We start from the raw sequence: 25,664 nt of genomic DNA, 5'->3' as shown, positions 1-25,664 counted from the left end.
CAGGGTGGCTGTCCTTGACAGAGGGAGGGACAGTCAGCCAGCCAATCACGCCAGAGTGCATTTGGGTCTCCTAGGAGATTAATCACAGGAAGTTTCGGGCACCTCTCTCACATCTTGCCCACACCAGACACTCGGGCGCCAGAGGCGGTCTTCAGTCCTGAAGCCCGCCAAAGGCATACAAACAAAGGTACCATACCTAGTTTGGCGTGCAGAGTCAAACTCTAGAAGGACCTTTCCAAAAAGAAATGGGGGGGGGGGGGGGGGAGGAGAGAAGACCGGGACCCGTTTAAACAAAGGGGCTTAAAGCGCCCTCTTGAAAAACATGGCTCCTGCGATTTTTAGCTACTGGTGTTCGCTGTCTGGAAAAATCATGGTAGTTTGTTGTAAAACCACTGCCACCAGCCATTTCGATAGGGTAGCATTTGACTGCAACAGAAGTTTCTAGACACGTGATACTAGGTAACCCCTCCAGCACTCTATAGGAATATGGTGTGTACTGGGTCTAGGAGTTTAAAGACTTACACTTACGTTCTCTGGGAAACAGTAGTTTATTCCAGAGAAGGTATTTAAACCGTATGGCAGTCTAAAAAGACATGACATCCCTGTGTCGCTGCACTGAGGGTGCTGTGTAACACACATTAAAAGATGCCTATGGAGTCATCTTAAAACTCCATAATCAAAGAACACGAGTAAAACGCACATCAAAATACATGAGTGGGGAAAAAAGGCTCACCCTCTTTCCAGATAAAATAAATCAAGTCCTCAAAATCCAGCAAAGTTGCTGGGGTCTCTAAGGTGAAGGGAATTAGCACATTTATGAGAATTATCCCTAACAATGGTGAAACCAGAATTTCTGATGTTGGTTAATCTGCTTAGAATCGCATGCTGTGCATATAGTCCGTCATCCAGTGGTAACCGCGGAGTAGTGCATCTTGTCTTTCGAGAATCGAAAGGGAACGTCGACATGGGCGTGCCTGTAATACTATCCCTACGTGATGTGTAGTGTACCCAAAATCCCTCGCGCGTCGAGGTCCCTCAAATAGTTTTTTCCGCCCAGCATACTGGTTGCCTTGATGGAGAGCTTGTCAAAGACTTTGCTTATTGTCCCATCGACCTTTGGTCAAATTATATAAAATAAACCCATATCACCCTATACGTTCCTTGTTTCGATGGCTGTTATAGACCTCCGCTGAAGACCTTGAAGAACTCTATGGACGGTGATCCAGTCGGTGCTGCCAACCACGTAGCCGGGCCTTCCGCCGGCCTATACAGTAGGAAGAGTGGGGTCGGGTGGACATTTCTATACAGATTGAGAATGCCTTTCCCTTTCCTTCCTCTTTCCTTTTTGGTCTTCGTCACTCTAACCATCCTCAGCTATTGAGAGGACTCCATTTAGGTTTGGTTTTTCCCTTATTGTAGGAGCAAATTCCCTTGGAAAGACAGGCACAGACGGTGTAACCGGTGCTTACCGCTCGATCACACAGAGGAAGGATGCGCGGCTTACGGCCTACGGTATGTTGAAGGCCGAATTTTCTCCCGCTGCCGCAGCCACTGAATGTGACGATGGCGAGAGTGACGAGCATACCTCCGAAGCGGAGGTTGACCTTTCGACGTAACGCTTGCGTTCCGCATCGTCTGTCCCCAGCCACGATAGGCACGGCTTAGGCACTGCTATGGGGAAGTCGCACCCCGGCGACAAAGACAAACGTGTACAAAGCACACAACCCCTAGTCGGTCTACGGCCAGGTCGAAGAAGACTTCAGCGTCAATGGGTACACCGGAAGCCCCGGCGGCACCCGCCGATCGTCTGGTTCGCAGGCCTCCCTGCAGCCGCAATTACGCTAGCGACCGGGCAATCAAAGACAAAGGGCGCTACCCCCAATATATCCGGTTCCGCCGAGACGCATCGCAAGAAGGCGTCCGGTGAAGATGGGTTTCCGGTTCCGCCGAAAAAGGTGGTTGTAGAAGACAAGGCCCCGGCACCGTCAAAAAAGGCAACCGTTGAGGACAAGGCCCCAACCCCGGCGAAAAAGACTCCCTCGCAGGCTGGAGCTACGCACCTCCCCACGCGGAGGACGTTGCCGGCAGCTTAGCCAGGATTGTTGCTGCAGATTCCCAGAAGCGGGAGGCGCCGAGGCCAATGGAAAGGCCCAGGGACCCGTCTAGGTCCAAAGATGGCCTAAGGGGTGGGGGGGGGGCTACCGGAACTCGCCCATAAGTCGAAAGAGAAGCACAGATGTCTCACCTCTGTCGGTGCCCCAGGAGGAGTTCTGAGAGCGAAGGATTATTCTTGACAATGAGATGAAAATCTCGACGCTTTTCGACAGATGAACACAATCAAGACACTTTTCCACCTCTAGACCACTCTGTCCTTGTTTTGGACTAGAGAAAAATTAGAAAATTGTATGGAAAGGCTGGACAGGTTTGTTTCTCGTTCAGAACAACCCACAACAAGGAGGCCAAGGGAGGAGAGCCCTATTGACCCCAAAGCTATGTTTCCAAGATTTTTTGACCCTGCTTTAGAAGAGAATATATAAAATGACGATTTAACAGAGGATGAGATTCATGCTGATACCCAGGATGAACACTTCATCACTCCTGAGGACATGCATAAGCCCATAGAGGGCTGGGAAGAAAGCCCAGATGGGCGTGACCCCCAACCATGGCAATTCCCGGATCATCAAGACCCTGATGTCCTCCTGTCCCTGGATTCTCACCAGTCCACGCCCACTAGGCAAAAACCATTGCCAGTGGATGACCAATTGACTTTTAACATAATGTTACGTAAAGCAGTTGATCATTTTAAGATTGCTATGGAGGAGGCGGTCCCCGAAGCTAACTTCGTGGAAGATATCCTTAAGGAATCCTTAAGATAATCCTTAAGGGCCGTCTCGCCGGCCCTCGTTCTCTCGCTGCAGTGGTAGATGAGGGAGAACCTCTCGAAAGGGAAATCCTTTACCACCCCTGTAGTGGAAGCCACTCTAACCACAGACGCGTCTCTTACAGGGTGGGGAGCTCACCTGTTTCAACAAACGGCGCACAGAGTTTGGTCGTCAGACATAACATCCAACCACATAAACCTGTTGGAACTGTTGGCAGTGTTCAAAGCACTAAAAGCTTTCCAGACACAACTGCAGGGGAAGACGATCCTCATCCTCCGACAGCACCACGGCCATGTACTATCTGAACAAACAAGGAGGCAATCGTTCTCCAGGGCTGTCCAAACTGTCCCAGAACATACATGTTCATATTATCACGTTCCAGGGGAACTCAATCTTCTGGCAGATGTACTCGTCCGAGACTTTCCGTTACCCAGAGAGTACGAATGGCGATTACACAAAGACATTGTCTCCAACGTTTTCGCAGAATGGGGCTTCCCAGAGTTAGATCTGTTCGCAACTCTGGAGAACGCTCCATGCCAAGATTACGCTTCCAGGTACCCCAGAACTGCTCCAAAGGGAACACACTCTGGATAACATGGTCAGGGAGATTTGTCTACGCTTCCCCCACCCCGACTCCCCTTCTCAACAAGATTGTGCACAAGATGCACCAGGAACCAGTCCCGATGATACTGGTGGCCCTCATATGGGGCCGCCAACCCTGGTGCTCATCTGATGGAGATGTCCCTATTTCCTCCAGTCAAACTGCCTTGCCCGTACAACATGTCGTAATACAGAGGGGAGACGCTTCACCCATGCCCGCAAACATTGAATTTGGCAGCCTGGCTCCTGAGGTCATAGGTTGGGCACCTGCAACTCCCTCAGATGTATGGACATTCTCAGGGAGGCAAGAAAGCTGAACACCAGATACTGCTATTCCAGTAAATGGAAATGGTTTGTCATCTGGTGCAACTCAAAGAGCATTAACCCGATTAACTGCTCTCCCACACACATTGTGTTATATCTAACTCATTTACTTGACTCTGGCCTGGTCTTCAACTCCATAAAGGTACACCTTGCTGCACTTTCAGCCTACACTACATCACAACAGAAAGTGTAATGCTGGAAGATACCAGTTTAAAAAAAAAAAAAAATAATAATTTTTCTCATAATAAACACAACTTCACAACACTCCCGGCAGTGACAATTACATTTCCAAACACCAAATGCATTCACTTATGTTGTCACTGTCTTCCACACCCCCCCCCCCCCCCCAACTTGAGCTTACGTGTTGTACTTTAGCCTTACTGCTCCAGAGGCACCTCTACATTGGTGCTCTCTGAGGTGTCCTATTCGCTTAAGATGTCGCGCGCAGGTTCAGTTAGCGTAGCTATTAGCTGTCTCCATGCCATCAGCGCTCCCACTTCATCTTCCCCTTTGTAAGCCGCATCATACCATAGCGCTGTTTCCACTGCTGCCCACTTTAATAGATCTTGCCACCACACCTCTAGTGGAGGTCTCCGACCTGCTTTCCACCCCATGGCTATTCTGAGTTTGGCTAAGATATTCGCCAGGTCTTTCAGTTTGCATATATGTTTCATTTTATGTGGTCTGATGAATCCTCCCACCATACATGCCCATACCGATTCTACGTTTAGTGTAATGCCTTTCTTGGAGAGGCGAAAGGCCCATAACATATGCGTCATCCCTGCATTCACTTCTCCACATTTAGGGCACCTCTGAGTATTTGTATTTTGGAAATTAGCTATCTTTTGAGGGGTCATGTACGCTCTGTGGGTTACATACAGCTGGATCTGTTGTAATCTGGCTTTCCTTGACACTTTCTTATGGTATCACTGCTTTCCCATTGCCTGTCTTGCATGGGTTCTCCTGCATCTTCCTGCCATTCCCGCCTTAGCTGGGTCACCTCTCTCCCCACTCTGGTCATTAATAGTGCATATATTCGGGACACCTCAAGCCCTCTCTCTGAGATGTCATACATTGTCTCTATGAGCAAATCTGGTTGGTCTTCTAATGCTACTTCTGACCACGTGGCTTTTATCTGTTTTATCAATTTGGTGTATACAATATATTGCCCAGGGTGCACTCCCGTTTCCTCCATTAATGTTGCGAATTCTAGTGCCCTTCCTTCCCGCCATATATCCCCACAGTGTCGCAATGCCCACCGGTCCCCAATGTCTACGTATTGTTTTCCTTAGTTGTTCATTTACTCCCCTTAGTGCAACAAGCGGCGCTTGGGGGGAGCACAGTGTCGGGTTCTCCACGACCCTGCATGCTTTATGCCACGTTTTCCACGCTAGTTCTAGCAGTCTCGGTTGCCCTTTGAGCTCAGGTTTTGGGAGCCATATTAGTTCTTTCAACAAAAAAAAGGGTGTACATTCGGCCCTTAGCAGTCTGGACCCTGCTGTTGTTTCCTCAGTTAGCCACTTGGCTACATGCTGTAGCTGTCCCGCCAAGTGATATATCTCAGTTAGGACATTTTATCCCTCCTCTCTCATGCGTGTTTTGTAGCTTCCATAGAGCGACTCTGTTCCTGGTGTTCTGCCAGATACAGCTTCTACATAGGCTATGTAGTTTATCGAAGAAGCGTTTGGGTGGCAGGTATGGAATGTTCACAAAAAAATGCAATAGTCTAGGCAAGACCATTATCAGTAATGCTGCCCTACCCATCATGGCTCAGGGGAGTTTGTCCCAGAATGTCATGCTTTGCTCTACGTTAGCTACTGCCGTCTGTTACGTTTATGTTCCTCATCCACCTCGTGGTAGACATCTATCCCTAGGTATCGGAATGTACTAATTTCCCAGGGTATTTGTAATGCCGGCAGTTTGTCTCGCGTAATGCCTCTGTATATCCCTAAGGGGAATCTGGTAGACTTCCTGGGGTTTACTTCTATGCCAGAGTGTATTGCAAATCGATCCATCACTTCTAGGATATATTGCAGGTTTTCTTCTGGGTACTTCAAGTATAGCAATATGTCATCTGCATATAGTGATGAGGTGTGGCCCGTCTACAGTGTAGACTCCTATTTCTTCATATTGTCACCTCAAGTATATCGCTAGGGGCTCTAATGCGGGAATGTACAGCATTGGGGACCACGGGCAGCCTTGTCTGGCACCCCTGCTGAGCTGCCATTTATCAGAGATCACCACTCCTGTCTTGACTCTGGCCTGCGGTGAGCTATATAATGGCGTCACCCACCTTAGGTACCCAGGCCCGATTCCGTATTCTTTCAGGGTCGCCATCAGCCAAGGCCATCTCACTGAGTCGAAGGCCTTCACTGCGTCAAGCGAGACTATTTCCACTTTGTTGGCGTTCCTTTCTGTCTGTTATATGATGCGGTGGAGCCGTCTGTGGTTATCTGCTATATTTCTTCCCGGAACATAGCCTGTCTGATCATGATGTATCATTTGTTTATGACCTGTCCAAGCCTGTGTGCCAGCACTGACGTAAGTATTTTGCTATCTTGCTTTAACATGGATAGCAGTCTGTATGACCCGCAATCTGTGCTAGGCTTGTTTGGCTTGAGAAGCAGGATAATCGTTGCCTCTCTGTTTCTGGCAATCTCCCGACTTCGAATGCTTCGTTTAGCATCGCTAATAATGGGGGTAGCACCTCTGACTTGTAGGTTTTATAGAACTTGCTAGGGAGCCCGTCTGTCCCGGGGGCTTTTCCGGTTGGCAGCTGTCTTATCACTAATTCCAACTCTTCTAATGATATGGGAGCTTCTCGTGTCTCCTTTTCTTCTGTACTCAATTTGGGCAATCCAATATCTTCCAGTATCTCATCTCCCTCTCGTCCCCTCCATCTGCATATAAGTGTTGGTAACATTTATGAAATCTCTCATTTACACTCACTTGTGTGTCTAGTATTTGGCCATTCTCATCCTTTATTTCTCTTATTATGGGCCTGGGCCTTTCTTGTTTGTATAGCCATGCCAGCAGCCTCCCCGGCTTGTCTCCACCTGCATGTTGCCTTTCTATGTACTTCTTAAAATTAAGGTTACATAGTCTCTCCCGGTATCCCACACATTCTTGTTGCAACTGGCTCATGGTTTCCGCATCTTCCCGATGGCGTCCCTGTTATTCATCATTGCTTCTAGTTTCTTTTCTGTTTTGTGCAGCTCTTTCGCTATGTCCCCTTCGAGCCTTTTGGATCTTGATATCGCCGTCCCCCTTATCACTACTTTGAATGCCTCCCACAGGGTACTCTCCAACTCCACGCTACCTGTGTTTTTCACAAAATACTCAATTATCTCCTCCCTCAGATCCTCCCTGAGCTCTGTATCTTTTAGAGCTTTGGCCCTGAGCCGCCACGTTGGGATCTTGGGCCTGGGGGGCTGGTGTTGCCACTCCAGGAGCAGCGGTGAGCGGTCTGATAAGACTCTTGCTTTATATTCCGAACTCACCATCTCTCCGGCGAGCTCTGAATTGACAAACATATAATCCAAATTGGTATACAGGTTTTGTGGAGTAGTGCGAATAATGTCTTATCGTTTGGATGGTGCTGTCTCCATACGTCTTATAGCTTAAAGTCGACTAGCAGGGTATTCTGCATTTTGGCTGGCGGGGTGGGTCTATCTTGTTTGTTGTCCAACCTGTCTACTCTGGGGTACGGCATGCAGTTGAAGTCTCCCTCTACCCCCCCCCCCCCCGCACCTCCCCAGATGATCGCACCTCCCAAATACGGGCTAACCTTTCCGTACAGGGCCTTGAAATAGGTCACTTTGTCATGATTTGGGGCATACATATTTATAATGCACAACTGTTTTTCACCATTCCTCGTATCCCCACCATTCTCCCGTCTGCTTCTACTGTGTGCTGCAATAACTGAAAGGATACATGTGGCGTTATCCAAGTAATCACCCCCCTGGCATATGCCGAGTACGTTTCTCCTATGACGGTCCCTTTCCATTTTCTTTTTCATCACATCTTGTTTTTCTTTTGTAAGGTGAGTTTTCTGTAACAATGTTGTCTCCTAAGATGCAGCATAACCGTATTCCTTTTCAGGTAGCTATTGAGTCCCTTGACATTCCGGGTTATTATCTTAAGGTCCCCCATCGCTAGTCCATATCTTGATGCGCTTTTGACCACATGTGCTTTTCCTTCGTCCTACTGCTGCACGCAAACATAAGCTCGTTCCCTCCTCCTGCTTCCCCAACTGAACATTCCCAACTCCCCTCCTTGTCCCACCCCCTATCCTCACCAACACTCTACCCTTCCCCACCTCCCTCTCCCCAACTGTTGCCCTCCCTCCTCCCCTCCTCTAACTTCCCCAAACTGTTGCCCAGCTTCATCCCTGGATCTCAGGCTATCCCGCATCTAGCCCTCCTTTCGGTAATACCGATTCTTGGTACTCTGCAGGGGGGGGAACCTTCCTAAAAGTGTCCCAACTAAGTTACCTCTATGAGGGTCGATGGTGTGCCTCCTGGTAATGCTTCCTGCTTCCATGCTGACAGCATGTCGTGGTGTGTGCTTCATGTTCCAAACCCATGAACCCTGGCGCATCAACTATAATCTAGTCCCAAATGTCAACATTATCAATATTGTCTTGTGCGGCCATTCTGTATCTCTTTGCGATGTATTTCGAGGCTTCGATTACATCCCTGTCTCACTTCCTTTATGGTCTGCGGCCGCCATTGGACAGTTCTTAGTCCAGCCATGTAGTCACCTCCTCCGGTGTGTCGAAGAATAGGGCTTTGTTTTTTAAGAGCACCTTCATTTTCGCCTGGTATAACATGTATCTATATCCTGCCTCTTGCATTCTTATCTTCACTGCTACGTAGTTCAGGCGTTCTCTGTACCGTAAGCATGTAGTCTGGATATATGGTGACGGTTGCTGATGCTCTGTTGATTGTCCGCCCCCTCCCCCTTGCGGAAGTGTTCCAGGACTTTCGCCAGGTCTTTATAATTCAGTATTTTCGCAATTCTCGGTCGCAGCGGAGCTCCCGGCAGCGGCTTCCTAGACAGTGCTCTGTTTGCACTTTCTACCGCAAAGCCTTGGCTTAGTGCTCCCCCGGTTATTTCCTGCAGCAGCATGTTTTCAATGTAGTTTGTGGGGACAGATCCTTCTCCTTCCGGCAGCCCCACGATGCGCACATTGTTTCTGCGGGTCCGCCCTTCTGCCTCCTCAGCCCTGTTTTCCAAGTTCTGCACCTGTTGCTGTAACATGTGAATGTCTGTTGTGTTGGTCTTAGATGAGCTTGCATTCTCCTTCGCTTCCTTTTCTAGGGTCCCTGTACGCTCAGCCAGTGCACGCACGTCTTGCTGCAATAGGTTTAAGTCTGCTTACAGCGTCGATCTTAAATTCTAGGGCAGTCCGCAAATCCGAGATGGCCGTATCTGTTCTGCTCCTCATGGATACTTTCAGTTCTGCAATGGCATCCAATATTTGCTGGCTGTTTGGTGCCGTGTTGTCATGCTCCCTGGTGCTTTGTCCCTTCCCGCTAGCACTTTCTGTGGTTAGTGGTGTTTTAGCATATTCTTCGATGGTGGGTTGTTTACCTTTTGCTTTTGGGTAATTTAGACGCCACGTCTCTTATGCATGCTACTTGCCAGCAGCTAACTGCCTTGGTCCTGAGTTGTACTTTCCTGTAGGGCCCTTGGACGATGTTCTTTAGTTTCCAGGTGTCACCAGCGTCTTCTCTCCAGTTATGTTCTGTGTTGTGGCTTGTTTCTCAAATGTGCCTTTGCCTGGCGCTTGTCTTGCGCCTTCACTTTGTGCGTGCCAATTTTTTGTGGGCGTCTTTGGGACAATCACCTCCTGCCTGACTCTTGGCCTGGCTGTTGGCGCTCCAGTTTCCGTCGGCCAGTCATGCACCTGTTGACTGGTTTCCGTGCGTATGTTGCCCCTGCGCCGCCTTACTGTTGGGCATGTGTAGTTTGTACTTTGCACCTGGTCTGTACCATGCTGCCTACAGCTCGTCTCTGGTTGCCTGTGCTCTTGTTGGGGCTCACCCGTGTTGGCTGTGGGGTGTTGTCTTCTCCCGACACTGGGTTGCCTCTTCCCGGGCTGTATCCAGGCCTGCGCTTCCGCACTGCGGTCGGTATCCCACAGGTTCTTTCCTTGCTGCGCATAATTTCTGTGGCTCCTTGTTCCGCTGATAGAAGTTCTGTTTGCTGCTGCTTGCTGCCTTCTGCTATTGTTGCAGGCGCTTCTCCTTAGCTCACTGGTCCTCCGCCTCCTATTTGTGTGTGGGTTTCTTCCTGTGGCGGGCCGGGCCCCGGTTTCCCATCAATGGCTACTCTGTGCCTTGATTGCTCGTTTGGCCTGCTCCAGTGCCGGCACTGTGGGAATCTGTGTGTATGCGTCAGGGTCCCTGTCTCTGGTGACTCGAGGGAAGCGCAGTACAGCACCTCAAGCACGCCCATACCAACTGCCGAAATCCCAGCTATCCTCCCCGGGTTGCATCTGTCCATGCTCTCTTCTTCGCTTTGAGTTTGGTGTGCCTGCAACCCACCCCCCACCCCCTGCCCCCCACGCACGTTTCAGTCTTTCCCAAACTTTGTTAAACCATGGGCGTCTCAATTGCTATTATGTTACTTTCTCCGTGCACACAGAGCCGCATACTCTGCAAGCTCTGTACGCGTGCTCGGCCGAAGCGTGTGTCGTGCGCTCTCTGCCAGAGACGATTCACAACTGTTACCCGCCGGGTTGGGTTTGCATGTAGGTGGCTTTGTCCCTGCGCTCTCCTCCGCCACACTGTATCATTGGGCGCCTGTTAATTGAGCGTCCTGCCCGGATTGCTGCTTCTCGCCGACGTGGCTCCCGTTCAGGGCAGCACTAGGGACACCGTGTTTAGGCAGCATCTAACAAGCCGAGCCGCACTTGGGTAACGTAGTTCTTGTCCTATGCTGGATTCAGTCATTCATTGGAGCCTCGCGTGCTCCGCTATTTCGGGTTGCAGACCCCATTGCCGTTCTCTATTGGCATCCAGTGCGGTCCATGCGTATTCATCCGAGCGCCGTTTCCTGCTCCGTTGTATATCCGCTCTGCTGGTCGCGATCCTTTTGTAATACTCGTTCACGCTGTAGCTTCGCTCGCTATTCACTGGCGCACCCCTCCTTTGTTCACGGCGACTCAGCATCTTGGATTCTCTTTGGCGAGCCATCTGTTTTCCAGGGTGCAGTGCTCTGTTCCTGTGGTGTCTAGCAGCTGGAAATTATGCTCCGGGCCAGTCCCCAAGTTTATAAAGTGTGCGCCAGCGTTTTCACAGGTTGCATGCAGGTCCTTATGTTTTTTTCCCCCGGATCATTAACGGATCGGCAGGGGTACGTCCGTTCACATAGCCCTGTAGCCACCCATCCCCCCCCTCCCCCCCTAAGATACCAGTTATTAAAGCTTTCATGGAGGGAGTGAAAAGAATTCACCCTTCCATTTCTAACCCAGCTCCCGGATGGGACCTAAACGTTGTGTTGACTAGGCTTAAGGGGCTCCTTTCGAGCCCATGCACAAGGCAAGTCTTAAAGAGCTCCCCCTTAAGACTGCTTTTTTAATAGCTATTACCTCCATCAGGAGGGTAAGTGAACTGCAAGTGCACTCAATCCTAGATCCCTTTGTAGCAGTTCACAAAGACCAGGTGGTTCTGCGCGCTCACCGTAGATTTGCGCCTAAATTTATTTCAAAGTTGCATGTGAACCAGTCAATAGAACTACCAACGTTCTTTCAAAATCCTTCAAGCCTGGGAGAAAGAACCCTGCATACACTGGATGTATGCAGAGCTGTCATGTTCTACATGGAAAGAACTCGACCACTTAGACTGTTTTCCGTTTCGATGGCGGCAGGAAGAGGAGACGACGCAGTCTCCAAATCCAATATCTCTAGATGGATTGTCAAATGCATTACACTCTGCTACAATCTTGCTAAGAGAGAACTGCCCTTCAAGCCTAGAGCACATTCCACTCGAGGCACTAGGGCGTCCATAGCATTCATTGCAAATGTTCCCTTGAATCTATTTGCAAAGCAGCAACCTGGAGTTCTGTACACACCTTTACAAAACACTATTGCCTAGACACTCATTCTAGGACTGATTCTCAGGTGGGACAGGCAGTACTAAGACATCTTTTCACTACTGTTCCTTCTCACAACCCACCTCCAACTCCGGGTACTGCTCGCTAGTCTATGCACAGCATGTGATTCTAAGCAGATTAACAAACATCAGAAGACATGGATTACTTACCGTAAAAGCATTTCTGATGGTTGTATCTGCTTAGATTCACACGCGCCCACCGATCGTCCCTGATCGGATGGTAGGAACATAGACGTCTTGCCACTTTCTCTTTTCTGTAATCACTCACGATAGTCACAAGGCTCCCTCTTGGCAGGAAAAATACAATAGGAGGGTCCTCTATGCGTGAGGAATTTTAGGTACACTACACATCACGTAGGGTTAGTGTTACAGGCATGCCCATTTCGACGTCCCCTTTCGATTCTCGAAAGACAAGATGCAATACTCCGCGGTTACCACTGGATGTCGGACTATATGCACAGCATGTGAATCTGAGGCGATACAACCATCAGAAATGCTTTTACGGTAAGTAATGCATGTCGTATCAGGACAGACTCCTGCAGAAGTAGGCTGGAGGGCGGGCACAGGGGGGGACAGGGTAGAAGAATATGCAGGAGATTGGCTCCAAGGATAGGGTTAGACTGCTAACATTTATTTTATTTTCCAAGGATCGATAGTCTTATGTTTCTATATGGCTGATCTAAAATCCCCTGCGCCCCACAGCCTTGTAACCTTGCATTGCTTAATAACTACATATTGACCTAAATCGTTGCTGATGTCCCAATTGCACACTTATGTTTTGATGTGCGGTTTGTTTTGACTTTTCTTGATAACTGTTAATCAGAGTTTCTGCTTGCCTTTGTGGACAGTCAATTCCTTGACAACCCCTTATGTATGCTAACTTTACACTAGGCTCTTGACCTCCTTCATCTAAGCCTTATGGTCCAACCATACTTTTCCCCATCATCCCTCTCCCTAACTCGGCTCAGTTTTTGCTGACTGGTTGCCTGGTTAACCTCCAGAGCCTAACGGGTCCCAGGCCCCCTCCCCTCCACCCCCGCCAGTCTTTGCACTTGCCTCCGGACCACTGCACTATGTCTCAGCACTCAAGGCAACCTCTCTGCATTGAACCCGGGGCCCTCTTGGACTCCACGCATTTTAGCCCCCTCTTCCTCAAACCTCCATCTGTAAGCATGCACTAACTAAATGTACTATACCTAGTTAGTTTGTCTGTCCTGTCCCCCCTCCTCAACCTTTCTGTCCCCCCCTCCCTAGATGGGCGAAACTCACTTCATGCACTTGTGCTCGGAGAAATGCTGTCAGGCCTAATATGCTAGTTTTCCTGTTTAGATCATTCAGAAACTTCTAGGCCTAAGAATGATTACTGTATTCCCTTGTTCTCTTCCTGCTTTGTAGCACTCCACCTGTGCAGAAGCACTGCATCAATAAACAATTATAACCACTCTTATCAAGTGAGCATTTTATTAAACTTAATGCAAACATTGCAGGCTCACTGAGGTTGGCTTCCAAGAGTGCCACACCAGTAATCGTTCAGAAGAACCTGCTCCGATGGAAGACTAGGGACACTGATGTCGACATAGACGGTTGCAGCGCTCTAGCCCCAGGAACACCTGGCTAGGGGTCAATTCCCATGACCTAATTATCCCTAACTATGGAAGTCTGATGTTACCTTCAGAATGAATGTGCAGACATTTTGCACAACCTTCCAAGACATTCTGGTTGGAAGGTGTGCAATCCTCTAGTCTCTGTGGAACCAGCCCCAACACTTGCACCCTTTGGCAATTTTGCTTGCCCTAGACGCTACCCTGACCCAGGTTGAACCTGAAAGCCTGCAGGCTCTTATTGCAGGACCTGCCACTATCTTAAGTGAACTTAAGCTCCCCCCCCCCCCGAAAGTACAGTAGATGCCTCCCAGCCAGCTGAGGGAGGCAACGCAGTACATGGTGTACCCTCACCCTTTAACATTTTGATTTATTGGACATGTGGATGGCACCTAGACACATGTTTCCAGGTGCCACAACACAAGATCAGGGGGTGGGGGGGGTTGGAGGAAGGTTAAAAGAAACAAACTATTATATTGGTCTTGTGACAATCCTACCGTGCAAGTGCACGACGAAGGTGTTAAGTGCAAGGGGGTGGATGGGTAGAGAAGGGGAAGAGGGGAGAATGAAGGAGAAGTGTGGCGTACAGGGAGGACCAGGTTGGGCTAGTCAGGGTAAGGGAGCCCAAAGGCAAGTGGTAGGGGGTGGTCTGTTCCGTACATGACTCTGAAGGGACCAGACCCCAGCCGCACCGGCAGGGGGGAGAATTAGCACACAGAGGGGGAAGGAAGAGGAGAAAAGGCGTCTTGAGAAGTTTCTGGAATTTAAGATCTGGCTCAAGTCTCAGGGGGACAGGTAGACCGTTCCATAGGGATGAACCAGCTGAGGAAAGGGATCTACCTCCCACTCTCTGGTTGTAGAAATGTTTGACCTGAGAGTTGGAGCCAGAGGACCGAAGGACTCTGGCAGGGAGGTATTTAGGGAGGGAAAGCTGGATGTAGAGGTCGCATTCCCCAGACAGCCTTGTGGATGATGCAAACTGTCTTGAATCTGATCCTTGCGGTCACCGGGAGCCAGTGGAGGGATTTTAGGGCTGGAGAGTTGCGGTCCCTGGGCTTGATGGAAGAAAATGGGAAGATTGGTGAAGAGGTTGTTGCAGTAGTCCAGCCTAGAGAGAGAGCCAGGGCTTTGGAGACGGTGAGCTTCTGGGGGAAGGTGAGGAAAGGTACAATGCCCCTAAGGAGGTGCAACTGAAAGTTGACTACTTGGCAAGGACTGTGATGTGTGGAGAGAGAGAGAGGAGTCAACGATGATACCAAGTTTTTTTGCCTCACAGGTGGGTGAGGGCAGGGGGCACCCAAGGAGTTGGGCCAGAGAGTGGGGAGAAAACTAGGAGCAGCCATCCCTCTGAGAAGGATCTCTGCCTTACTGGAATGAAGGCAGAGATCATTGGCAGAGCACCATGCCTGAATATCAGTCCGGTATGAGGAGGATGGCAGCTTGAAAGAGCTGTCTCGTCTGAATAACACTGGAAATGAAGAGAGAAGGTAGGGATCAGGTGGGCCAGATGGGCCAGGTAGATGTTGAAGAGCCATCGCGATAGGATAAAGCCCTTAGGGACGCCACAGGTAGTGAGGTGGATGAGAGGAAAGGACTCATTTGCACTTGGGATGGTCCATTTGAAAGGAAGGAGGTAAGTGACACCAGTTCCCTGTCCGTGATGCCTAGACTGTTTGAGGATGGAGTAGTTGACTGTGTTTAAGGCAGAGGGAAGATCGAGGAGGATCAGAACAGTGTATAGAGTAGGTCCTCGTGGGTGTTCAAGAGAGCAGTTTCTATGCTTCTGGATACACTGAAACTGGACTGGTGGTCATGGAAGCAGCCAACCACTTTGGTGTAGAGGGTTCGTTGGGGGATGACCAGCTCCTCCATGAGTTTGCCCTAAAAAAGGGGTGATCGAGATAGGGTGAAAGTTAGCCGGGCCGGAAGGGTCAGCAGTTCTTAAGGGTCGTGGGAAGGAGCCAGTGGCAAATGAGTGATTGCAGAGGGGCTTGGATTCGCTCCAAGCCCGCATGATCATTTACATGACTGACCCCAAGGATTAGTGCTCCTCAGGAAAAGGTGAGGTAAGAAGCAGGAAAAAAACACACGCTTTTGATGCTCTGACTAGGCCTTTTTTTTTTTTTTCAGACAGGCACTGAGGATTTCTGTTACTATCAAGTTCCCTTCGGAAAAAAATGCCTCACCGGATTTCTGAAATGTTTGTGATTTCCTGAGGCCCTACATGCACAAAGATGTTTTTTTAAATTATTATTTTTTAATCACTTTTTTTTACTTCAGTCTTAATTTTCGGGGCGCTATGTCATTCTGAAGTCTTTTCGGCGGTAACCAGAGTATTTGTACCGACCTTTGTAGCTCAAATTGTAGAAATTACCTTCCTGTGCGATGAAAATCTCTCTGCTTAGTCTGGTTTCGAATGCACTAGAGAACATGTATATTTGGCTGGAACTAGCTTGAATGCTACTTTCATTGGTAAATTGGTTTCTTTGTTTTCTCACGCCAGTTGGTTCAGGCATTTACCCATTCTGCTGCTGTCCTGGAGCCAGATAAAGGTGGGAAGTTTCAGCTGCTGGATGGAAGTGTTACCGGCGAGTTTCTAGAGTTGGTAAGCTTTGCGTGAGCTTTGTACTTATAAATGTAAATGAAATTGCACATCAAAACGACATAAGACATAAAATGCAGATGTTGATCTCGCAGTCAGAATAATACTATTGAGGTATGGGAAATTCTCATATGTCCCTGTGGTGAACATCTACAAAGGAAAATTTGTCCCGGTAGTGACCTATGGGGGACACACTAGGTTAGCAGAGAGTCAACCAGATCGGAATGTACTTGAGAGTTTATTTTGAAAAGTGTAATTACCTTTCTGATGTTTGTTAATCTGCTTAGAATCACATGCTGTGCATAGGTCCGACATCCAGTGGTCACTGCGGAGTATTGCATTTTGTTTTTCGTAGTCGAAAAGGGGACGTCGACAAGGCGTGTCTGTAACACTATCCCTATAGTGACGTGCGTTGTACCCACAATCCCTCACGCGTCGAGGTCCCTCAGATTGTTTTTTTCCACCCAGCTTCTGGTCGCCTTACGCGGAGCTCCTAGAGAGACATTGAAAATACTTACTACGGACCTCGGTCCTTAATTATACTTATTATATTGTTAAACATCCCTCCACTCGACGTTAGCTGTGAAGCTGTTTCTCCGCCGAGCAAGTTTTCGACGGAGGGAAGAGACGGAGGGGATCCTTCGGCGCTGCCGAACACGTGGCCTGGCCTCGCCGGCCAACATACAGTAGGGAGAGTGGGGGTTCGAACTTCTATCTTCTCTTTGAGAATGTGTTTCTCCCCTATCTTTCCCTTGGGGTTATCACCAGTTATTATTGCCTCAGCTATGGAGAGGACACCTTTTAAGTTTTGCCCACGCTGTAGGGGCAAATACACTTGGAAGGATAAACACAAGCTCTGTAATCGTTGCTTGCCCCTCGATCATAAGGACAGCTGCGTGGCCTGTAAGCTCTTGAAACCAAGAACTCTTAAAGAACGGAAAGTTAAGAGGTGGGTGGACTACGCTATGTCGAAGTCAGTTTCCTCACCCGCCGCCGCTGTTACAGAAAGTGACGAGGAGGGTGATAACTCGACGTCCGTTACGGAAGTCATTAACCCCCAGAAGGAGCGCTCCTCGACGTCCGTCCCCGGCCCCGACGGGCTCGGCTCACGCCCAGCTTATGGGGATGAACACCCCGGCGACAAGGACGCACATAGACCCCATAGGCCTAAGCACACAACCCACGGCTCTTCTTCGTCGAGAACGAAGGATCCATCAGCGCCGAAGGGGACGCAGGGCACTCCGGCGTCTACCTCAGACCGTAAGGGTCTCAAGCCCCACCCGCAAACGCAGCCACGACCAGCGATTGGGCTTTCATCTAACACGGGCGCTACCTCAAAAACATCCGACGTAACGCTCCATAGAGCGGCCGTCGAGAAACCACGCGTAACGCAAGCAACGTCGACACCAGAGCCCTCTACTGACGAACTCGTTGTTGAGAGCCTGGTGAGAATTGTTTCCGAAGACAAACGTAAGCGGACGACGAAACAGACGTCGAATACCGCACCAAAAGCTATAGAAACGCCGAAAAAGCACAAGAGTAGCCAGGAACTGCCCCCTTCATCTAAGGGCACTTCTGAACTACCGGAGGGCTTTTCTGAGGGCGACGGAAACCTTTCGTCGACGTTGTGGGAGCGTTCTAAGCGTTTGGAAGGTGAAAACACTGATTTCCCCCCTCTAGACTATTCAGGGGTTCCCCATGAGACCCTTGAAAGACTCCATTCTTGTATGGAGAAAATGGAAAGGTTTTTGGGTAGCCAAAACCCACCCACACCCAAAAGACCAAGAGAATGGACCCAGGATGACCCTAGGGTCAAGATTCCTAGGCTGTTTCCCCCTTCTACAGACGCATATGACCTCACTGAAGAGGAGTAATACCTCCAGGAAGATGAGGAGTGTTTGGGTGGAGAGGAAGAACATGAGGAAGAGGGGTTTGAAGAAGACCCTTACACTAGTGCAGGAGCTTTTGAAGAAGATACAGCTACCTCACAGCCCTGGCAATCCCCATCAGTGCAGCCTTGGCAATCCCCATCAGTGCACTCAGACCCTGATGTCTTTCACCCTTCTCCTCCCAAGGATTCACCTATTGGAAACACCTCCCCATAGATGACCAACCTTCACTTAATGCACTATTGCGCAAGGCAGCAGCGCATTTTGAAATAGACACAGGGGAGACTCTTCCGGACATAGACTTTGTAGAAAAGGTTATTAAAGAAAAAGCCCCGGTTAGTCAGTCTATTCCGCTCCTGGCTTCTATAAGGAGAAGAATAACTCCTTCCCTTTCCAATCCGGCCTTAGTCGGAGGGGTCAACCCTCGGATAGAAAAGCTCTTCAGCCCTTCGTCCTCTGACCCTTTGTATATCAGGGGACATTCTATTCCGGACTCCCTTGTAGTTACTAATACAAGAAAAAGAGCGGGGGTACCACTATCCACTAGTGAGGCACCACCTGACAAAGAGGGCAAGAAGCTCTATGCACTTGGGAAGAGAATCACGACCTCTGCCGCCTTCTCAACTAGGATTGCAAATAACAATTCCCTACTAGCTAGCTACGCAGATGCACAGTGGAGCAAGCTGCGCAGCGAAGGAGAGGACGCACCAGAACCCCTGCGTTCACGCCTGCTAGCCATAATCTCAGAGGGAACTCTAAACCAGGGCATCGTAAAGAACTCCTTAGATGCCGCAGAGACGGCTGGCCGTTCCCTGGTTCAGGGAATACTTCTCAAACGCCATGTCTGGCTGCGCAATTCGGGATTTAAGCCGGAAACCCAGGCTTCCCTGATGAATAAGCCCATAGAACAAACACATCTGTTTGGGAAAGCAGTTGATGAGGCCCTAGAACATGCGAAGAATGAGTTTGATACCATCAAGACTCTTGACCAAATTTCTAGGCCACCTAACAGACGCAGCTATGGCAATAGACGCTCCTTTCGTGGCCAATGCCAGCAGCAAAGCCAACAGCAATTTTACTCTACCAACTGGCCCTCCTAACTAAAGGACCCAGTTCAGTCAAAGAGGCCAACGTCGTGGCAAAGGAAGAGGTCGCGGCTCCAGCCCCAAAGTTCCCATGCCCAATACCAACAAATGACCCGAAGATTCGGGTCCCCTCCCATGCATCACCGGTCGGGGGCCGGCTAACATCGTTCCTTTCAGCATGGGAGGGAATAACATCAGACCGCTGGGTATTATCCACCATAGCCCACCAATACTGCATCGAATTCAACGGTTCCCCGAAATACAGACCCCCACGGAACCGACGCATGACACTGGAACACCTCACTATTCTTCTTCAAGAAGTAGAAGAGCTACTGAAAAAAGAAGCTATAGAGGCTGTCCCCCTATCTCAGGTATCAGAAGGTATTTATTTAGTGTACTTCCTTGTACCCAAAAAGGATTTAACCATGCGCCCTGTTTTAGATCTGCGCCCAGCGAACAAGTTTGTCAAACCCCAAAAGTTTCGTATGGTGACCTTGCAGGAAGTAATCCCACTGTTATCACAGGGGGGTTACATGACAACACTAGACATGAAAGATGCATACTTTCATATTTTAATGTTGCCAGCGCACAGGAAATACCTCAGGTTCAAGATGGAGAACAAACACTACCAGTTCAGAGTACTACCCTTCGGGATAGCATCTGCACCAAGGATATTCACGAAGTACTGGCAGTGGCAGCGGCCCACCTGCGCAGGTTATCCATCCCGGTATACCCTTACCTCGACGACTGGCTCATAACAGGGGATTCTTACGAAACATGCTTCTCCAATACCCAAAAGACCGTAGACCTTTTGTCCCAACTGGGCTTCTCCATCAACGAAAAGAAGTCCAGCTTAGACCCCAGCCAAATCAAACAATTCCTAGGGGCTCTAATTCGAACAAAGGACGGCCTCGTCTTCCCCTCCAACGAGAGGGTCCAAAACATGCTGTTTCAGATCCCCTATTATGTGGCAGGTCGAGAAGTGACGGTACGCAAAGCAATGCGCTTGCTAGGGATGATGGCATCATGTATTTATTTGGTACCTCGCGCGCGCTTGCGCCCAATGCAAGAGTGGCTTTACAGCCAGTGGTGTCAGGCCAGCGGACAATGGGACGATCTAGTGGTGGTCTCGCAGGCTTTGGTTCTCTCGCTACGGTGGTGGACAAAGGAAAACCTGTTATCAGGGAAAACTTTTGCCACACCCGCAGTTGAAGCCACTCTTGCCACGGACGCATCCCTTACAGGATGGGGGGCTCACCTATCCCATCAGACTGCTTACGGAGTGTGGACCTCGAGCTTAGCAGCCAAGCATATAAACCTGCTGGAACTACTAGCGGTGTTCAAAGCACTGAAAGCCTTTCAGGAACACTTACAAGGAAAGACAGTGATGGTCCTCACAGACAGCACCACAGCCATGTACTACCTCAACAAGCAAGGGGGCACTCACTCTCCAGGACTGTCCACGCTGTCCCAGAATATATGCAAGTGGGCTCTCAAACAGAACATGTACCTACTATCACAACATGTACCAGGGGAACTCAATCTGCTAGCAGACAAACTCAGCAGAGACTTCCCCCTGCCCGAAGAGTATGAATGGCAATTGCACGAAGACATCGTCTTAGACGTCTTCACGCAATGGGGATTCCCGGAAATAGACCTGTTTGCAACTCTGGAGAACTCACAATGCCAAAGTTACGCCTCCAGGTACCCCCAGAACTAGTCCAAGGGGAACGGTCTGTCGATTCAATGGTCAGGGAAATTTGTTTACGCTTTTCCCCCCGACTCCCCTTCTCAACAAAGTGGTGCACAAGATGCACCTGGAGCAGGTTACCATGATACTAGTGGCCCCAATGTGGGCCCGTCAGCCATGGTTCGCTCACTTGATGGAGATGTCCCCATCTCCCCCAGTGAAACTTCCCTGCCCGTACAACATGCTGTCACAGGACAAGGGCAGGACACTGCATCCATGCCCTCAGACCATGAACTTAGCAGCCTGGCTCCTGAGCTCATAGAATTTGGACATTTACAACTCCCACAGAGATGTATGGACATCCTCAGGGAAGCCAGAAAACCTAATACTCGCCACTGCTATTCTAGCAAGTGGAAAAGATTTGTCATCTGGTGTAAAGGTAAGAGCATCAACCCGGTTGACTGCTCTCCCACTAACATTGTTCTGTACTTGACCCATTTACTGGATTCAGGTCTAGTGTTCAATTCCATTAGTCCACCTAGCAGCACTTTCTGCATACACCACTTCCCAACTTAAAGTGTTGTGGTGGAAGATACCAGTTATCAAGGCCTTCATGGGGGGGGGGTAAAGAGAATACACCCTCCGATAGCTAACCCAGCTCCCGGATGGGACCTAAATGTGGTACTTTCTAGACTCATGGGCCCTCCTTTCGAACCCATGCACAAGGCAACTCTTAAAGACCTCGCTCTTAAAACTGCTTTCCTAATAGCCATCACCTCCATTAGGAGAGTAAGTGAACTACAGGCTCTTTCTGTACTAGACCCCTTCGTAACAGTTCACAAGGATAAGGTGGTTCTACGCACACACCCTAGGTTTGCACCAAAATTCATCTCGAAATTTCATGTAAACCAGTCAATAGAACTACCAACGTTCTTTCAAAACCCTTCCAGCTTGGGAGAAAAAAGTCTGCATACACTAGATGTACGCAGAGCTGTCATGTTTTACATGGAAAGAACCAGACCACTGAGAAAGACTAATCAGTTTTTTGTCTCTGTGGCAGAAGGAAGAGAAGGAGATGCAGTTTCAAAGTCCACTATATCTAGATGGATTGTTCAATGCATCACTCTCTGTTACACTCTTGCTAAGAGAGAACTACCCTTCAAGCCAAGAGCACATTCCACTCGAGGCACTGGGGCTTCCATCGCGTTCATTGCAAATGTTCCCCTTGAGTCCATCTGCAAAGCTTCTACCTGGAGTTCTGTGCACACCTTTACAAAACACTACTGTCTAGATACACACTCTAGATCTGACTCCCAGGTGGGACAGGCAGTATTAAGACATCTTTTCTCTACTGTTCCTTCTCGTAACCCACCGCCAACTCCGGGTACTGCTCGCTAGTCTATGCACAGCATGTGATTCTAAGCAGATTAACAAACATCAGAAGACAATGCATTACTTACCGAAAAAGCATTTCTGATGGTTGTATCTGCTTAGATTCACATGCGCCCACCCTTCCTCCCCGCTCGGATGGAAGGAACATAGACATCTTTTTCTATATTTCTCTCTTTTCTGTACTCACTCACGTCTAAAGGCTCCCTCAGGGCAGAAAAATACAAACAGAGGGACCTCGACACGTGAGGGATTGTGGGTACAACGCACGTCACTATAGGGATAGTGTTACAGACACGCCTTGTCGACGTCCCCTTTTCGACTACGAAAAACAAAATGCAATACTCCGCAGTGACCACTGGATGTCGGACCTATGCACAGCATGTGAATCTAAGCAGATACAACCATCAGAAATGCTTTTACGGTAAGTAATGCATTGTCATCCCACAATCTGTACCAATCCAAATGGTGAGATATGAACTCAGCTTCTTTTCTTTGAAGGGTGATAGTTGATTGGAACACCATGGCTCTATATACAAAATGTTAATCTAAAGCATGCTACCCTGATTCTTTACTATCGGCTATAGATACTTGTATGGAACATACTAAATCTTTAGGATCTTGGGGTGCTGCCTGTAGGGAGAATCTGAATAAAGCAGACATAAACATGCTAACAACTAACCCTACAAAGGCCAAACAGAAGTGGTGGAATGCGGATTGGATAAACACATGAACTGAATATCATATAAAATATTCAAGGCAGGAGCTTTTGTATTAAAAATAAGTGTAATTCTGTTCCATTATATTTAATAACATTTCCAGATCAATCATACAGGGCAGAGGTAATGAGATTTAATGTATAGCCAACCAGGTCACTATTAGCCTCGAGAGGTAAAACATCATATGATCACTCTTGCAGATTTTGTAGATTACCTGCAAATATTGAGAATCTGAAACATCTCCTCATTGAATGCCCTTGTCTTAAGCAACTTGAGAAATTACCATTTTCATAAATTACTCTGCGAGTACCATGAGTTATCTGAACAGATAATGTGGGAATTAATGTTCAGTGGCCAAAGAATATAACTGAACTTGGCAACCATAAGGTACCTGTTAAAATTAGATCTATAGTATTTTAGCCACAAAATAATTAAAGCTTTGAATCATTGTAACATGACAAATGATTTGTTCATTGTGAATTTGAGATAATGAGATGCGCTATACATTGTATTTTATATGCAGAAAGCATGAAGGAAATAAGGTGAAAGATGGATTTGAATTTTGTTTTATAATTCTCAACAGGAATCGTAAATGTTGATTTATGTTGGATTATAGATTTCGATGTAATTATTTGATAGCTATATATGCAAATATATGTTATACCTATGTTGGAAAAGTTGAATTGCAAGTAAAACCATTTTGAAATTGAAAGAAATAAAAATAAATGTATGCATTTTTTGTTCTACCCTCTGCAAATCTTGGTCTTAATTCAGACCTTTTTCGACTTCTGCTATTTATTAGCAGCCTAACATATTACTCTTTGCTAATATGGGGAAAGGTATAGAATAAAGAAAATAAACATAGACTTAGGAACCAAGTCTGCTTGGTCAACTCCAATGATTAAAGGTCCCTGTTTGCCTTGAACTTTCCAGGTGATCCGATCTTTGCAGGGTCAGTTCCTAAGACTTTGAACTATGCCCGTTCTAGAAAAGTATTCACATTTCTTTATGCATTACTGTTTTCATTTCCTACTCAGCAAAGCCAGAAACATTTTAACTCTCCTAATGTGAATATTTATTGAATGTTTTCCGTTCTTTTTAAATACTCTGCTCCCCTCTTGAGTTTAGCCTTGCCTGCTCCAATGTGCTTGCCACTAGGAGCCAGGTAGTCTTGAGGGTAAACCAGCGCCTATTTTTGGATTGGTATCTCACACCATGAATAGGACTGAGGAGAAACCCCTTGTCGGAGAGTCTCACTCTTTACTTTTGGGACAGATTTTCCTTTCTATTTTGTGTTTAGTTATTCGTGGGGGTTCCATGATGGAGAAAGAAGTGTTACTCTTTAAACCAAAGTTCTCCAGCATGGGGTCTGGCATGGATTCACATGCTCCTTAATATTCCGTCTCATCAGGCTGGGAATCCTCTGTAAAGAAAAAAACAGTTTCAGCTTCATTTCTGAACTGTCTTTCTCCCAATCACTGAGCTCTGGGTCATACAGCCCCCAGCCAATGACTGCCTTCTACATAAGCCCCTCCTCAGGCAGCCATCTTCAGATTTTTACAGCATGTTCAGCTGTTGAGTGCTTGTGCTTAGCTCTCAACCGTTTACTGGCGTTTATCGCTCTTTGGAAGAGTTTTGCTCTAGTGTGCTCCATCGATCATCCTTCAGATTAACAGGGATCCGTTTTTTCAGATTCTTCAGTGCCCCTCACGGGTGAATTTCGTTGAATTTCTTTGTGGAAGCTTTCAGAAGATTCTTCAGGCCAACACCGTGTGGATCATGTTGGACGACAAGGATTCCCCCTGCCTTTTCAAGCTTTGCGCCGACTGCAGTTTGCAAAATGTTTACATGGACTATAAACATTGCCAGTGCCTGTACCAAACGCATAAGGAGGAGGATTGTGCATTTTGGCGTGAACTCTCGAAATGCACATTCAAGTATCGGTGTAAACGGCTGGAGGAGTGGCTGCAGGCCAAGGCCTCTGCACTGGGTGGTTCCCAGGAGTATGCCTTTCCCGGATGCAGGAAAGCTGAACAGGCTTCGAAGTCCTTTTGAGGGCACCCCTCCTGTGGAGGTCAAACATAGAGCCAAGTGCCGTTGCGACAGGCTCCTCAGCCGCCAGGGCGCGTTCAACATCCCAGAGCGTTGACTGGAGACCGATCCAGCTGGGATCTTCATCCAAGAGTTCTGATAACCCAGGCAATTTAAAGGTGGCCCCGGAGGACCAAGGAGAAGACCAAACGGGGTATGGCGAACGGCCTACCCTCGGCAGAGAAGGCCAAAGGGGATTGAGCCTCGGACTCATAAGGGAAAGGGTGTCAGGGGCGACCACGAAGGCCATGCAGGTCAAAGGGCCTGGCCTGACCTTGAAGGCCCAGGTGCACCAGACGAAGGCGGCACCTTCCATTGAGGTGGTGGTAGCGTCCCATTCGAAGGTAGCAGGGTTGGACCCACAGGGTATCTTTCCGAAAGGCAAGAGTGTCCCTCCCAGGAGGGAGGCTGCGTCCAGCCCATTGAGAAGACCCTGGAGAAGAGGATGCCAATCTCCCTGAGACCATCCCCTCTGAAGCAAAGAAAGGGGGGGAGGGGCTTTGAAGTCCTCCACGGCATGGATGCCTCCTCTGCTGAGGAGGAACTGGTCTACCTCTAGACCATCCAGGAAGATGGTGGCAATGAGGGAAACGCCAGAGTCACGCCCTACGACAAGGGCGACGACAAAGATACTGTTGAGGAAGACGACGGAGAGCCTCCTAACGAGGGCCC

At 48.5% G+C, this 25,664-nt stretch overlaps 1 protein-coding gene across 1 annotated transcript in view; it reads left to right on the top strand.

The window, feature by feature from the left end:
• The window catches only part of AHSA1 (activator of HSP90 ATPase activity 1), a 164,108-nt gene that overhangs the window by 117,118 nt on the left and 21,326 nt on the right, over positions 1-25,664 (top strand). The window contains exon 7 of the mRNA XM_069637993.1: positions 16,031-16,132. Coding sequence (XP_069494094.1) covers positions 16,031-16,132 — 102 coding nt within the window. The remainder of the gene's footprint in view (positions 1-16,030; positions 16,133-25,664) is intronic.

This window comes from Ambystoma mexicanum, chromosome 14 (assembly GCF_040938575.1).
Source record: "Ambystoma mexicanum isolate Mex_15411 chromosome 14, UKY_AmexF1_1, whole genome shotgun sequence".
Lineage (NCBI taxonomy): Eukaryota > Metazoa > Chordata > Amphibia > Caudata > Ambystomatidae > Ambystoma > Ambystoma mexicanum.
The sequence above is the reverse complement of the archived record's forward strand: the minus strand, read 5'-3'. Positions and strand labels throughout refer to the sequence as shown.